The 17,192-nt window shown below is 37.3% G+C and overlaps 2 protein-coding genes across 2 annotated transcripts; one reads left to right on the top strand and one right to left on the bottom strand.

Annotated features, from left to right (window-relative positions):
* The first annotated feature begins 11,875 nt into the window (after positions 1 to 11,875).
* On the top strand, positions 11,876 to 13,572 carry LOC140801034 (transcription factor bHLH93-like). The gene is made up of 4 exons (XM_073156023.1): positions 11,876 to 12,651; positions 12,729 to 12,896; positions 12,965 to 13,132; positions 13,248 to 13,572. Exons 1-4 carry the CDS (start codon positions 11,923 to 11,925, stop codon positions 13,332 to 13,334), a joined length of 1,152 nt encoding a protein of 383 aa, XP_073012124.1. The 5' UTR covers positions 11,876 to 11,922; the 3' UTR covers positions 13,335 to 13,572.
* Positions 13,573 to 14,847: 1,275 nt separating this feature from the next.
* Positions 14,848 to 16,925, bottom strand: LOC140801116 (ammonium transporter 2 member 3-like). The gene is made up of 3 exons (XM_073156120.1): positions 16,196 to 16,925; positions 15,719 to 16,004; positions 14,848 to 15,416 (listed from the first exon to the last, which is right to left on the bottom strand). Exons 1-3 carry the CDS (start codon positions 16,799 to 16,801, stop codon positions 14,848 to 14,850), a joined length of 1,461 nt encoding a protein of 486 aa, XP_073012221.1. The 5' UTR covers positions 16,802 to 16,925.
* Between the last annotated feature and the right edge of the window lie 267 nt (positions 16,926 to 17,192).

Here is a 17,192-nt window from a genome sequence, read left to right as displayed (position 1 = left end):
ATGGCGCTACCCGTAACCCGCTATGATAAATCCTCCTTCTTAAGTACCCGGATCCAGATTCGGACTCACTATTCGGATGCGGAAGCACTACCAGTAACCCGCTATGATCTCGGTGATTCCATTTGATTGATCAAGCGGCCTCCGATCGAGGAAATCGAAACCCGAGGTTTCTACTCTAGGGTTCTTCGTTTTTATCCCAAATGAAATCTTTCTCTTTGTATTATTATCTGATATATTCTCCTAATGCTTCGATTTTTTCTTGTTCCCTTGTCATCGCAAGTGGATTCTCCAAGCAGTAGGTAAGATTGGTGACTTCTTTTCATTATAAGCACCTTTATACACGCTGCATTTGATTCATATCTTCTAATTGCTATTTTGATTTTATCCACTTTTATTATTATTATTATTTTTACGACAATCCAGGTATTTGGGTTGATTTATTAGTTATGCAATTTATTGTTATGTTCTCATCAACTAGGAGTACTACCTTTTCGTTACAAGTTACAATTTCACTATTAGCATTTGACTTTGATTCTGTTTTAGCTAACTTTTTTCGCTCACTATAATGATATCGTAGTTCATGAGTCGTTAATGTTGCATCATCCTTGTTGATATATCTGTAATTAGTTCTTGAGCAAACTCTCTTGTTCTTTGAAAGTTCCTGCCATATTATGTCTAATAATGCCTTTCGCAGCATTGAAATTTGCTAGTATGTGCGAAAAATATATTAAATTTTTCGTCATCGACTTCGAACTTACATCTGGAGTTAGGAAATATGTTTTACTTCAGTTGTTATCACCTTCATGTCCTACTGTGGCAACTAGCAAGCAAACAATCTCAAAGACTTTCTCTTTCTTGAGCGCCATTAACACCCAATTGAAGGGCAGCTTACTCGTACTTGCTTTCTTATTGTATGTACCTCCTACAGCAGCTGATAAGAGATATTGTTGACCCCTTATTGTATGTACCCTTTCTTTGACCTCATAATAGTATAATGCCTTTTTCCCTCTTGAATGCACCTACCTATATAATCTTCAACACGTCGTCCCTCTCGCCATCCTTATTATCCTGTGACACCGCAACTTCTCTCTCACTCTCTTGATTCCTAAACTAAGGGGCTTTGTGTGAATATGATAAGAAGTCCGCATGCCTTTTTCCCAGTGCTTCTGCTAAGGTGACGGTTGAGCAAGTAAATCTATTGGTAGAGCAGCATAAGAGAATATGTTTCTTTCTTAACACCCTATGCAGGACTTGGTGAAAAGAATTTAGTCAAAATTTTCTTGAATTGTGACGGCTTCTTATGCAGAAAGAATGATGATAAGAAAAAAAATTAAAAGTTTATATTGCATAGTCATTATACTTTTCTAGGTAAGAAATAATGAAGCAAACTATTTGAGTCCATAGTTGGCTGCCAATCAAGTCCATATCTGATATAGTTTTTTGTCTGATAATTTTGGATTCAAACTGAGTAAAATTCAGTTTGGTTATCAGACATTCTTTGAGTAAAATTCAGTTTGGTTATCAGACATTCCTGCAGTCAGGCAATTGACAGTTGGTTGCCAATAGGATCCATATGATCAATTTAGTGTCAGATAATTTCAGATTTGAACCAGTCGAATTCAGTCTGGATATCGAATTAGGTGAGATACAACTCGACCATTCTGATATAGCATAAAATATTCCAATTTTCTTGTTCTGCAATTTAAACATGGATGGACTTGCTCAACAATTTTCTGCTACATCATAATTTATTATTTGGTTTCACCTTTAAATAAGATTGACAAGTTCTCTACAGTGACAGCAATGTACATGTACAATCTTACCGTCTGCATATGCCAATTTAATATCGGTATTAAGATTTAGTATCTATTCTCATTCCCCACAGTAATGGCAACAGCACTGCCTACAGTAGCAATGAACGGGATTACATCGTCTAGAAAAAACAAAAGACGTTGTGAAAAACACCATTTGTTGAGAAGGTGTTGAGAAAAAGGGTGTAGGGGGATGCTTGGAAGTGGCAATTAGGTCGAAGTGTTTAGAGATAATTACTCGTGAGATATTTCCATGTTACTCGGTAACGAGGAGCTTCAACAGATGCAGGTCGACCAGGATGTCAGCAAGATGTCAGTTCAGCATAAGATATTCATGCACCAGATTAAGGACAGGCACTACTCAGTCTCAAACGCATGGAATTAGCAAATGGGCTTCCAAATATGACAGGTGGAAAGATTTTTATGGCGGCCAAAGAATTCAGAGATCAGGATAGAAGAGATATTTTCATGACACTAGGTAACAAGTGCGTCTGACGAGATGGATTTATGAAAAGACTGGCGATATGTCATTTCAACATATGGACCCCAAGAGTGCCCCTACTGCTGACTGCTGCTCAAGGTGCATGCACTCTCAGCTAGATTTTTGCTAACCTATTTTAGATTTTCTCATTTCTGGATCTCATTTGGTGCGCATAGCACATCCTCTGGGCTGAAAATAATAGCTCTCACAAGCTGCATCTTCTGTAGTGGGTTCTATGTCGGCGGTATAGGCCGACCTCTAATTTTTCATTATGTGTTGCACGTCATTGTTAGTATTTTGGACATCTACAGATGTATTTCTCATATCCATTAGTTTGTTGTACATTGAGTTATGTTTACTTTGTTTATGCAGGGAAGTACTTTAGATTATTGTTTTACCATATTTCAAACACTTGTTTGCAAAATTATTTTGGACAATAATGTTGATTGCTGAAATTCCCAACTGGAGTTCTGGTTTCTCATCAAAATCATCAGAAGATGGAGTTTCTCAGACTTTACAAATAAATGAACTTCTATTTTCATTGGCTACCTGCTGCCTTCCTGTAGGCTTTTGCCATACTAGACATTTCTTTGGTCATTGATATTAAATATGTCAACTACAGCATTCTACATGTTGCTTGATATGATATAAGAGAAGAGATTCCTTGTGGCCTTGTGGGCACTCCTCAGTGTGAAGCAGGAAGCAACTTCCAATTTTTTTTCATTGAAATTTGTCAAAGATGTTTTGAACAAATGGGCATGCCAGGTAAGCTCTCACAAATTATGCAAGGTACAGAACAATTGAAGCCCAGATATTTGAGGCTATGGCTGTTGCGTAAGTGGGTAAGTGGGTACGCCAGGTATGTTTGTCCTCCAAGTTTAATGGGAGGTAAGATGATAATATGACCCTTGCATATGGCTTGCATTCAACCGTAAGACTGCCAATTGAGTGTCCTATATTCCTTTGGTTGCTTTCTGTCAATTTCTTTTTAAGTTTTCTTCATTTAACAGTTTAAAGTTTAAACTTTATTCTGTACGCTATATTGTTGAATGTTGAGTTTGTCATGACCTCAGTTTTACTAAATGAATGATATTGCCTTCCTGTGTTGAAGCTGTTTATAATGTTTGTATCTCGAGTTAGTCATGTGCTTCTTTTTTTTTTTCAATGAATAAAGGCGTGTCAGCATGGAATAAAAAGCTGACGCTGATGGGTGAAAATGTAAGACGGGAGTTTGATGCGCCAATGTCTTGATTGGTCTGTTGGAGCATCAACAGGATTCTTAAAAGGCTTCTGAACTGCAGCTATATTCCTGCTGCAGTTGATGCTCATAAATTTACCAAAGCTGCTCTCTGATGTAGGTTTGTCCTCCTTGTACGCATCACATTCCTCCTTGTGTTGTGCATGGCTGTTGTTAAAATCAACTGCTTGGTGTTGGATGTTTCCTACGAGTCTGTGTAAAAAGTTAGCTTCTCAGGATGTAAGACAAAAGTCACATGTTCCGTTTTTTTTCCTTCATTCTCTCTTTTATTCGGTTGAACTTGGTGCTTTGATGTAGCACATAGACTTTTTAGCACAAGTATTTGGATTGAAGGAATGATTTACCCAAAGCTTTTCAAAATTATTTCATTTGGATTGAAAGAAAGATGACTTGATATGATGCTACTTGGGATTAATATTTGTAGTCACTTGTGGACAGATATTTCTTATGTAGCCTGAACTTTTTTCATATAATAGTCTCTTAGGTATTGTTTTGGTTGATTCAGCTATCAGCAGCAGTATGTCATTGGGTGGTGATGAAGTTATAGTTTTCGATTTATTATACAACTGATTTAAACCTCAGATTTATCTACCCAATGCTGTCATGCCAGATTTCCTGTATCAAAATATTCTTGCGAGATGCATTTCATCTATATTGAAGCCACTCCATATATCTAGAAATGAGTCAAAATGTTGACATAATTTATGATTGAACACTAATCTTGCAAAAGAGAATTTTAATGTGTATATATATCTTTTTCTTTCTAATCTTTCATAGAGTTAGTATTTTTTTTAGATGATTCTGTTAATACATTTGTTCAATAATGTGCTATCTTAGTGTTTGCATGTTTTTAGATTAGATGATTACTTTGACTTTTATGAACTAAAAGCACAGTGTGTATTAATTATGTCTAATAAAATTTTACTCCTAAAAGTTCATGTCAATTGGTCGATTTTTTCTATGGTTTGTTGAATGTATATCCCTCCAAAGTTTCTTATTTGCTTGTATACTCTTCTAAATTTCATGGAAGCCCTTGAGGTTATATTTCGACATCTTTTAGTTCACAGTATAGTAATTTAGAAAAAAGAAAAAACATAGATACTCTCAACTGAAAGGAATATAATTAAGGATATGTATGCAAAATATGCATACAACAACACAAAAAAAGAATTTTTTTTAAAAAAAAAAGTGGCTTTGCAATTTAATTGTATTTGATTTTTTAATATATAATAATATCGTTTAGTGTACACTATAATAAAATGTGTATTAATTATAAATTTTATATGCTAAATTAAAAAATATATATATATATATAATTGAATCATAAAAACTCCTGGAAAAGAACCCCTACCTTATCGATTTATTTCTTTACAATTTTACCAAAATCACTTTTTAAAGAAAGAAAAAATAAAGAAAAGAAAAGGCTCTATGTTTTTAATAATAAAAATCTATTTAACATCTTCAGCTAATTTTAATAATAATAAAAGTTCATATATATGTAGTTTTATTTTCTTTCTTTCTTTCTGATCTTTGGTCAAGACCATGTTACTTTCTCACGTGGAATGTTTATTTTTGTCACGTTTAAAGTCCGAGTTAGACAACTATATATATATATATATATACATTGAAAAAAAGAAGAAGAAGAATTTGGCCTTCAAATTGTAAGGATAATAAAACCTAGAATAAATCTCAATCTCAATCTCCTTGGCCAAGTGACATGTGACTGTTAGTACACCCACGGTTGTGTTTCCATGTGACATCTCTCACGGGTTTGCATGGGAGCAATTAATTCACAGTAATTATGTACGATTATATAAGTACGATGCCAAGTTGTGAGAAATTTCAACTACTAAATTTTTAGGTCACGACCCCAGAGATTACTAACTTGATTAATATTTATTAATTTTAATGTAATCATCTCATTTATACAACATCGAAAAGTTTTATTGTGATTTTATGTTGAAGGGTTTCGGAATATTAAAGAAGAATTTAATGATGTCTTATTACTAACGATAGATAATGTAGAATAATAGTACCTGTTGATGTAATATGGTAATACGCTATGCCTATTTTCTGGGGGTTCCTAAAGCTTAGGCTCGGTTTGTCTTAGAACGAGTAAGACATGAATAATCCCAGACAAAATTAGTTAAAGTGCCCTTCAATTTCAAACCTAACTCAACAGTATATAAGACAATATCCATACTAAATCTTAAACTAGAACTTAATTGAGTCAGGCCTCTATTTTTAATTTGGCCTACAAACTGACACATAAGAGAACATTTTAAACATCTTTGTCTTGTAACTCTATATTATAGGAAAAAAGAAATACTCCTTGAGAAAATCATGTAAGAATATATTTGGAATTTATAAAAGAAAATTTAGATCGATAGGACCCAAATTTTCTTTAAAATCTTTTAAGCAAACAGAGGTCGATAACTTATAGTAGTAATCTTTCAACCCAAAAGAGCCGTGAAATAGGCAGGGTTTGAAGCCGCTAATCTCCATGCAATCTAACTCTACCTCGTGCCACCAATCCATTCGATCACGTACTCCAAGAAGGTAAGGTATGGCTTCTTCTACTTGTCCTTTCACTTGGGTTTCTTCTCTCTCTCTCTCTCTCTCTCTCTCTCTCTCTCTCTCTCTCTCTCTCTCTCCCCCATCACACAACACTGCTTCACTGAGACCGAGAAAAAGTTTGGTAAAAAGGGGTTTAGACTTCGGAGCTACAAAAAGTGATAGCCGTAGTTTACGGAGGTTGTGGCCATTTCCTCTGTTTCTTTTTTCTATTGCACGGCGTAACAGAGAGGCAATCTAGCAGGCGATAGCAATGGGGCAGTGTTTTCTTTATTATTATTATTGATTTGCAAAGAACCAGCTCTATTTTGGATTTCTGATGAACAAAAGTCCTAACTTTTAGACACCAGTCCGTAAGATATATATATATATATATATATATATACACACACACACACGATATGTATGTAGGTTGACAATTAGATCAATTGTTCATCGTAAAGGTTCTACCTTTTAGACACCAGTCCGTGAGATGCATAGGTTGACAATTAGACCCACAAGGTCTGCAATAGGTTAAATTTTGTAGTAAATTTCATGGGGGATTTGAACTTCTAACTTTTACTATATAAAAGAAAATTGTGAAAAAAAAAATCCTAATAGACCTTTAATTAGACTACTAGGGAGGGTACGGCAGTACTATGCCCCTTCTTCCCCCTCCCCCTCCTACTTTATACTATAAACACAGAAACCAAAGAGCAAGATAAAAATCCTAAAAGCCTGCTACTACCCTTCCCAAGCTCTGTCATTTTCTTAGCTTAGAGAGAGAGAGAGAGAGATGGAGAGAGAGAGAGAACAGAGGAGAAAGAGAGAAGAAGAAGAAGAAGAAGAAGAAGAAGAGAAGAGCGGTTTTTGGATGGGTGGTGAGGGTAATATTGTGGGCGTGACAAAAAGTAGATGACAAATTACAGGCAAGTACGCCTAGAAACCGCCGCGGTTTTCTTCGCTTGCTGTGCCTACCCGATAACTTATCCCGGATAACTTCGCATTATTCGCGGATAGGTTGTTTTGCACGTATAAGTGTAAGGTGGGGGGAGTTAGTTGGTGAGCTTAAGCTTGGTAGAGTGTGGATATTGGTAATGTGCGCCGTGTGTGCGGTTTTGGCGAAAAGAGTGGTTTAATTATTTTGGAGGCAGGGAATTCCGTGGCTGTCCTCGTAGTCTTGTCACCACCCCAAGGTCATCAGCTAGATCCTCCGTACCTAAAAAGAAAGCCCATCGCTGCACCTCAGTGGTTGAATCTTACTATTCTCTGTGATAAAGAATTTACCGTAAAACTTTCACTATATGACAACGTGCCGCATAACCCTAAGAAGATAGCTAATAATATACATGGAAATTTATGATAATTATAAGAATATTACTATATGCAAGGATTAAACATTTTAGTATTAGATAAGAAGAAGAAAAAGAAAAAGACTATGTGCATTGTATCTTTATGTGATTTAAATTTAAACATTTCTGGTCCCGACGGAATTATAATATCAGATTTTTGGTCCCGACTAAATTATAATATTAGATTTTTCGTTCAAGACAAATGATCAATTATTAGCACAGTAAGCCGTTACAAAATGATCAAATTACTTCTATCATTCTTAAAACGTAGTATAATTTCTACATAAGTAATTAAGTCTTTTTACACCCTAATTAACAGCTAAATAATTACTGCAATTTGATCTGGACTATAAAGAAGTTAAATGCTTAAGTTTAAATTATACCAAACAACAAAAGATAGACTATAATTTCTCCAATAAAAAAATACAAATGATCATAGCCCAAGGGCGAATAAGGAACATGATGTGATCTAATGCATCAGCAAGATGTACTACTAGATATGACTAAACTCCAGATGCCCTGTGGCTATTAAACTTTGTGGTTGACTCTATACCAGTATATATATAGAATTTTATTTATTACTCTCGAAACTTATGTGTGATTAATTATTATAATTAATTATATTTAGATCACCTGAATCATTATTATTTTTTACCTATCCCACGTAAACTTTTTTTATGACATAGACTTTTCAGACTATTAAAAATATCTTAAATATCTCTTTCATTAAGTTTTCAGTTCTATAATATGTGAAAAAAAAAGAATTAAATTTTAATTGATTTTTTCGGTAAGATATTTTTAATAGTTTAGAGAGTGTACCATGAAAAAAAAAATCTTAGTAAAAATATATACAAAATAGTCATAGTTTAGAACATTAAATTATAATTATTGTTAATTTCTATATAGTAGTTATAGAAGCTTCCGTAGCATTTATAGCCCACCACCCCCTCTGAATCAATCAATCTTGTGGTTTTTTGTGACCAAAAGGAATCAATCCATGGTAGCTTTTTGTGAACACAAAGGATCTCAACTTCACTTGATCATGACAAGGAATTCTTGGAGATTATTAGTAGGCTATGCATGTTACATCTAAGAGATTTAGATTACTAGATTGCTTTGTTTTTGTTCAAACAAAATGGTGAAAAAAGTTCATTTAGGGCTTAAGAATTATTGCCTAATAATGGATGAAGGGATGGAATGACATGATAACATGACATCCTAACGACTGCCCCAGTTGCTAAGCAAATCACAAAGCTTGATAATTAGGGTCATGTCATGATATCACTTGACAAGTAATTTGAGAAATATTATAATCCAATGTGGTCACAAACATTTTTTAGGTTCTTTTATGAATGCTCAACCAAAAGAAATATTTGACTATAGAGATTTGGTATACTTACATGTTTCATTAGTACTTAAAAAAAATAAAAATTAGAAAATGACTTGTTTTTGTAAAGACTGTCATTGGAAACAAAGAATGGAAACCTAACACCATGTTTGGAATCTCCAAATTAATTTGAGTTTAATTGATTTGGAATTTAATTTCACCTTTGAAATCATTAGGTGATAAAACTTTGTTTGATTTAAGTGGATTTGAATGGATTTTTGTTTGTGCAATGAAATCGATTTGGATGAAATTTATTTTCCACTTAAATTAGCCTTTTCAAATCTCATAACTAGCACTTATTGTATTCTTACTAAAGTTTATGGTAAATTACAAAAAAAGAAAAGGAAAACATATTGAAATAAATTAATATATCATTCCAAACAACACAGTTAGATAGATCTAATTCCAAACAATACTGTACAGAAGATCCAAATTTTCTCTATTAATAACTAGCAGATTAGTACACTCATCTAATTATGGCATGCTTATATATTTTTGCTAATTGCTATAGATTATTATCATGGTACATTAAGATGTACTTTAATATATGGTTGATGACTAGATTTCTTATACATTTAAAGATAAACTATAAATATGGTCCCATGAATTATAGTTTTAACTTCTAAATATATAACATTGCACATAATGCTGACTATGATTTTATGTGTGTTTATGAAGATATATATATATATATATATAATACTTATTTTGCATTTAGACAAATTTTATCACTTTGGACCTAGGAAAAGAAAGATTTAAGTCTTCAATAATAATATTTTGGTAGACCTTTATATATCAGTCCATATAAAGGATTATTTTGTTCTCAATTTTTAGGGCCCCCCCATGCCATTCCATTTGCCATTGCCGTTGAGATATTACAAACCCCACAATGACACTCCACAACAATGGCAAGATTGCCAAGATGGTGATGGTGATTACCTAATGAGAAAATCTAGCCAGGTAGTCCCAAATTAATGCAGTGTCATTTCCCCACTTTGTTGCTTGAGCAAAGAAGGCAAAGGATCGATCTTAGGAAACCACATCATTATCAGATTGGATTTATTGAGATGTAGATGAGCAACTTGGTTTAGATTCCATGACCTATTAATTAATTAAGACATTAGCAATCAGGGGGACAGCTAATAGCAGTGCTACCTCCTAATCAAGTTGCCTTTTTCTTGTTCAAATAAAAGGTTCGATATAAGGCATTGCAATAAACCACTAGACAGGCAAAGTTGTGAGAAAAAAAATTAAATATTGTATGGATTGAGAAAAAATTTATCAATGTTGTTGATTTTCTGCTAAGACTAACAAATTTTTTGACATTTTTGTTTTTCATCTTCTCAGCTTTTAAAATACCATAAATTTTTTTTGGGTATTTTAGTCTTTTTTTTTTAAAATAATGGCTGTTATAAGTCTACAGCTAATTGCAAGGTTTAGCCAAACCTAATCAAGAGAAAAATCTTTCTTTAATTTTTTGAATTGCTTGTAAGTTTCATTTTCCTTGTTATCTATGTTGCAATGTTATTCAAATTCATAATGTACTGTGGATTAACAAGAATAATAATCAACAACACATTGAATGAGAGAGATTTGCATTTAATACCCATATATTTTAATGTGCAAATAATATACATTATCATTCTATGCAATAAGTTGTTAGTAAATAGTAAGAACTATTGGTGATGTAGATGTAACAACATAGTCTAAAGTGGGCAATTTATCTGAGAGCGATTTGTCCTCAAATTAGTCATCCTTAGAAGTCTCCTTTTGTATTCCAAAGTTTGAATGCAACAAATTAAATCACTATTCAGGAAATTTCCATAGATATGATAAAACAATTAATTATGGCCACTAGCTAGCTTCAAGAGAAGGGAGATGTAGTCGAAATTGATATCTGAAGGAATTTGGATACTATGAACATACTAGTTAGCTAAGTCATCACCTTCAAGTAGCAAGGTGAGTATATTGTATAATAACTATCTAGATAAGTTCATTTGCATGAGTGATGGATCGAATTGAATTCAGTTGATGCACCACAACTTATAAGGATATCTAAAAGTAATTAATCCATCAGAAACTCGACGAGTTCTAATTATGTGAACTCTGACATCATATTAGATAATCAATCATTTAAAAAAAATTTAAGTCGTTAAGTAATGAATCAATAATATCTATGATATATAAGAAATTATACGTGAAAAGAACTTTAAGTGGTCTCTCCTATTTGAGAAAGATTTTTGTGTTAGTAGAATGGATCAAGTCAATTTGAGCATAATCTAATGTTGTTCGTGCGCATTTGATATTTATAATCACGCCTGGAGCTTAATCCAATGATTGGTGCCCAAATAAATCAAGCCCTCTTGTTTATTTCATATCTAGCTCTTGTTACCTTAGTGAATATTAGTCTCTACTAATCGATTTATATTTGTCCAAGTACATTGTCGAATGCAATCCGATATATTAATAACGTATACTTGATGTCTATAATTATATCTATTTGGTCATGCGTGGTGATGTAAGTGGGCGTAATCAGAACCTTAAATGTAATACTGTATAGTAGATTTCTCAATACTTTATATAATGTATCTAAACCAATCGCAATCGATTGACACAATCCCTTTCTACCCTCCCAACCAAATTTAGATTTTTTCGTCCACACTGAATTAGGCGCTTGCCACTTAGGTGAGGATTCTATGTAGGCCCGCTAATTCAAGTTAGTTCAGACACATCGTCAAATATACGTTAACACATCCAACGTCATTGTGACTGTAAAAATAGGGCGGTCACAATCAAAATCGTCGTTTATGTGGGATGGGCATCCCGAGGTGAGCTCATACCGACCCGTCCGGGTCAGTCCTCATGGAATCCGAGTCCGTTCCTATCCACCCTCTCTTCCAACCCACCACACTTGTAGGTCAAACCTTTCACCGCATCCCTTCTTTATACTGTAGAATCGACAGTTTTTTTCGTGAGGAAGAGTCGACCCAAGAGTGTGTGTGTGAGGAGAGAGAGAGAGAGAGAGAGAGAGAGAGAGAGAGAGAGAGAGAGAGAGAGAGAGAGAGAGAGATTCCAACTTTATGCTCCATGTTGGGATGAGTACAACTTTGCTCAATATAAAACATATAGCATTTATTAGAGGGAATAATTGTTCCTCTAAGGTTTGCATATATATAATTCCCAAGGTTGGTGAAGCCTCTTCTACTTCACAAGCCCCCCGCCCCCCCCCCCCTCTCTCTCTCTCTCTCTCTCTCTCTCTCTCTCTCTCTCTCTCTCTCTCTCTCTCTGTAGGAAGTTGGGTGTCAAGAACTCCCGAGATGGACCTTGACGAGCATGGCTTCTTGGAGGAGCTTCTTGCGCTCCGGAGGGAGACTTTTGAGGCATTCCCCACCGCCATGGGGGAGTTGTTCTCCAACGAGGCGGCCTTGGATTGCTGCTTCCAAGAGAACCCAAGTGCGGCTTTCCAGAGTTTTGGGCCGCAAGACGGCATCCCCGTGCACGGGGAGCCGAATTTCGATTGCTTGAGCGAGGTCTACTGCCCGTTGGGAGATGGGTCTTCGTACGGCGAGCTCGGTTTGGCTCACGGCGACAATAGGAGCGTGACAGGGGAGGAGAAGGCGCTGTGCAAGATGGAGGTGGGTCAATCCGTGGATGCTTCCATGGACTTCAGGGTGGGTATTTGTGCGGAGAGGAAGAAGAAGAAAATCGAAGGGATGCCGTCCAAGAATCTAATGGCGGAGAGGAGGAGGAGGAAGAGGCTCAACGATCGGCTATCGATGCTGAGATCTGTTGTTCCTAAGATTAGCAAGGTAATGTGGCATGACCCATCTCTCATTTCTGCGCAAAGATTGCAACTTTATGTGCTAATAGTAACGTAGATGGGCAGATGGACAGGACTTCGATTCTCGGGGACACCATCGATTACATGAAGGAGCTCTTGGAGAGGATTAAAAGCTTGCAAGAAGAGATTGATGAAGGGTCAGAGCAAGCCAATCTATTGAGCATCTTTAAGGAGTTGAATTCGAGTGAGATGCTGGTCAGGAACTCTCCTAAGGTAAACAGCTAGTCTCATCCTTGGATCTTCTAGAAAACCCAATTAATCCATGGATTCAAATTTGCTAGTTTGATGTCGAGAGAAGAGATAGAGACACTAGGATAGAGATTTGCTGCGCCGCAAAGCCAGGATTGCTTCTATCAACAGTTAGTACTCTGGAAGCTCTGGGACTAGAGATCCAGCAGTGTGTTGTGAGTTGTTTCAATGACTTTGGGATGCAAGCTTCTTGCTCTGAGGTAAAAAAATAAAAAATAAAAAATAAAAGATAGATAAATCTTTGTTCATTTCAAAAGTATAGATGCTTGAATCAATTCATATCTATCATTTTGGTTTATTTCTTTCTTGGTTTAGGACATGGAGCACAGTGCAGTGATGAGCTCTGAGGAGATAAAGCAAGCACTCTTCAGGAATGCAGGCTATGGAGGGAGGTGTTTGTAGAGATGAATCCAACTGGGGTAGAAGCAAGCTTCAGAAGCTTAGAGTTTATAGATGAATAAGTTATAAGATTTGCTTGCAGCTTCCTTTCTCCAATATTGGGTTGTAATCTCTTATAAATATTGTGGGGGCAAAAAAAAAAAAAAATTGAATGTAACTAACAAGTACTCCTTATGTTAGAGTGTTTGATTTGACTATTAATTCTCATTCTCAAGTGGAGACTACCTCATATTTCTATCAATTATATTGATGGAGATGTCTAATGTCTTCCAACACTTACACTTGCCTAAGTGGGGACTTATCAAGACTTTGAAGCTTCCCTATACTTTCTTGCCTAAATTTTCTAAGCTTAATTCAAGATTCAGGCCATCAAGGATCTGGGAAGTATTGTCTTATTCATTGGCCCTTTGGTAAAAGCTTGTAGGGGACCAGCCCTAAATCCATATTTCACTCATTAGAGGATGATCCAGGCTATCTTTGACCCTTTAATCTCTATTTATTTTTCATAATTAAGCCGGCAAAGTAGAGTTGGCCATTTGTATTGTTCCTTATTATATTAAAAATGGCATCTCTTAGTGTGACGGTAGCTTGTGTTATAGCGACTATCATGTGTTAGAACATTCTTTTATTATCTGAAATTTTCTACATTGATCCTAATCCCTAATGTCGGCATTCTACTTTAAGATTAATATTGCCCTCATATATCATCGCCAGATAATGTATATCATATCTTTTAAAATGTTTCTTAGTTTGCGATATATATATATATATATATATACACACATATATATACTGAATATGGAAAGATAAAAATTATTTCTATAATAAAACTAAATTAGGGTTAGATGAGGTTTAAAAATTATTAGGTAACGGGTGAATAAATATATATCATATGTTTAATATAGAAAATTATTATTACCATGTCCTTTTGCATTATTAAGCCACCAAAATTGATCACAAATGATCAACATTTGTTTGGAATGAAGGAGAAGAAGGATAGCTTGTGTACCAAAGCTTATGTAACATTGTTAGTAGCTATAACCTTTTTCGCATTAACCCTAGCTGGGCCAACATGGGCCGGGCCTAAAGGCTTCCAATTTGAATTTTGATAAAACCCTAATCCTGGCCTTGTCATAAGAAATGAAGCTACACAAAAGTTATATTGTTGGAATAATATGTAGAGTTAAAACCTCATATTTGCTAAAAACATCGAGGCAACACACCATACCTCGAGCTAAGTTTAATTTAACAAGCACCTCAAGAAATAGAAATGGGATATTTCCTTCATTTCAAATGATACTCTTATTTCACTCTTCTAATATGGTCTTTGAGGTTAAACAATCAATAGTGTGACTAGTAAAAAAAATACATCCTTTATACATAAACATCCATAAACTGTAAAATTTCATCATATTTGGGGCTATTTGCACTAAAAATTCCTAAAGTTATAGTAACAACAAGATTCCAAGTCTTAGTATTATTTAAGACTTAAAAAAAGGAGTGCAAATGCTGCCCTTCAGACTTGCTCAACGATCAACTCATCCACCGGGCTTTCTCCACCGGCACTACCATCGAAACAAACATTAGGAAACCTCGGCACTTTGCTCCAACTCACACGACTCGTCCCCTCCCCATCGCCCCACAGAGCATACGCCTCCTCCCCATGCGCTGCATCGTCTCCCACCTTGAGATCCTCCTCTTCCATCCTGAGAGGAACAAGTCGTCTCACAGCGACGCATATGGCACTCGTCACCACTGCGTTCCATCCAGCTACGAACGCAGCTCCGAGTAGTTGAACTCCGAATTGCTTCAGGCCTCTCATGAGGTAATCTCTGTGCGAGCCATAGAGCAAGCCGTGGGCGAACTGGTCCTTGCCGTAGAAGCGACAGACGAGGCGGGGGTGCGCGAGGAGGCCGACGAGGAGGCCGCCGAGGACTCCGGCCACAGCGTGAGTGTGGAAGACGCCTAAGGTGTCGTCGACGGTTTGGAAGAAGGGCAGGCGCTTGTGGAGGACCATCATCGTGTACCATGGCAGGGAGCCGGATATGACTCCCATTAGCATTGCAGCCCAGGGTTCCACGATCCCTGCGCATATATGTATTAATCAATGAAAATTTCTTTTTGAGGGAGAGATGAAATAATCCGGTTAGCTTGAGCCCTGCTCCATGACCGATTGTGTTTAGGCTCAAATTTAATTTCAAATAAACGTTCTCATTCAGTTTTGGTTGGATAAAAATGTACCATTTATATTTTATAGGTCAAGATCTAAAGGTTCATATTAATTTAACGATAAAACGCCAGCATGCCATTTGCAGAAAGAACCCTACTAGTATTAGCTATTTGATTACCACTTGGGACTTGAAAAGAGTGCAATGCGGCATGCAGACCTGCGGCGGGGGTGATGCAGACGAGGCCGGTGATCATGCCCTGGACGGCCCCGGTGACGGAGCTCTTGCGGTGGACGAGCATGTCGAGGGAGAGCCAGACGAAGAGGCTCGTGGCGGTGCAGAGGTGGGTGTTGAGCACGGCCAGGGAGGCGATGCCGTCGGCAGAGTCGGGGGCGCCGCCGTTGAAGCCGCTCCACCCGAGCCAGAGGAGCCCGGCGCCGCCGAGCATGTGGATGATGTTGTTCGGAGGGAAGTGCTGCCTATCATGGGCTATCCGAGGACCAACCTAACCGATGATCATCCAATATGGCAAATATATTAGAGAAATTTTCATTTCACACCTTACATTATGTGTTTATATTACGATTTAAGCCCTGCGTACGTACTCAAGGGTATTAAGGATGTAAATAATAATAATAAAGACAAAGATGGGAGTGCTTTTGCTAAATTTCTGCACTTCTTGGAAAGAGGTCATACCCAATAAGCGGCGGTAAACCCAGCCACCCCGGACGACAAGTGGATCACATAACCCCCGGCGAAATCCAACAACCCGCACCGGTACAAGAACCCGCCGCCCCAAATCGTGAACGCGCCAATCGTGTACGAGCACGTCAACCATAAGGGGACGAACAGCATCCAAGCGTAGAAGTTCATCCGGCCCAGCACCGAGCCGGCCAGCAGTATCACCGTGATGGCGGCGAACATGAACTGGAAGATCCCGTAAGTGGCATTCGGGAAGAACCCAACCTCACTGTAATCCAACTGGTAGTCTTGGGCCAGTAACAGGCCGGGTCGGCCCATTAAGGGGTTCCAAGGGGATCCGAAAGACATGCGGTGGGCCCACAGGACCCAGCAGACGAGGACGGCGGCGAAGGAGTAGAGGGCCATGAAGGCGGAGTTGACGGCCCACTTCTTCTTCACCATGCTGCCGTAGAGGATGATGAGGCCCGGGACGCTCTGGAAGCCGACGAGGGCGGTGGCGGTGAGCTGCCATGCGTTGTCGGACGTGGAGAGCCACGCCGTCTCCGACGGGGAGGAGGGGAGAGGTGGGCCCTGCTCTGAGGAGGTGGAGAAGGGATGCATCCTTGGAAGGGAAGGGAATGGTGGAGTACTGGTTTTGTTGGTGGAGGAGGAGATGGCATTGGAATCATCTTTCTTGTCCTCATTTTTGGGTGGTTTTGTTTTGTTTGGAAGCTAGGGAATTGAAAGGGATTCTCTCACCATTCTAGGAGATCGAGGGAGAGAGGGAAGTGTGGGTTTAGTTGATACAAAATTTGATGGAGATGGAGTCTACGAGGGAGTTGGAATTCCTATCTTGTGGAAGTATATGCCATGGAGATTGGAATCTTGTGAGTGTCCTCTTCTCACAGGAGCATTGGTGGGGGTGAAGTAGATGACTAGATGACACACTCACATTAATCGTTAGATCTAAGAATATATTCATGCAAATTAAAGATGGTCACGTCACTTGTTT

This window comes from Typha latifolia, chromosome 14 (assembly GCF_019914945.1).
Source record: "Typha latifolia isolate L0001 chromosome 14, TyphaL0001v2, whole genome shotgun sequence".
Classification (NCBI taxonomy): Eukaryota; Viridiplantae; Streptophyta; class Magnoliopsida; order Poales; family Typhaceae; genus Typha; species Typha latifolia.
The sequence above is the reverse complement of the archived record's forward strand: the minus strand, read 5'-3'. Positions and strand labels throughout refer to the sequence as shown.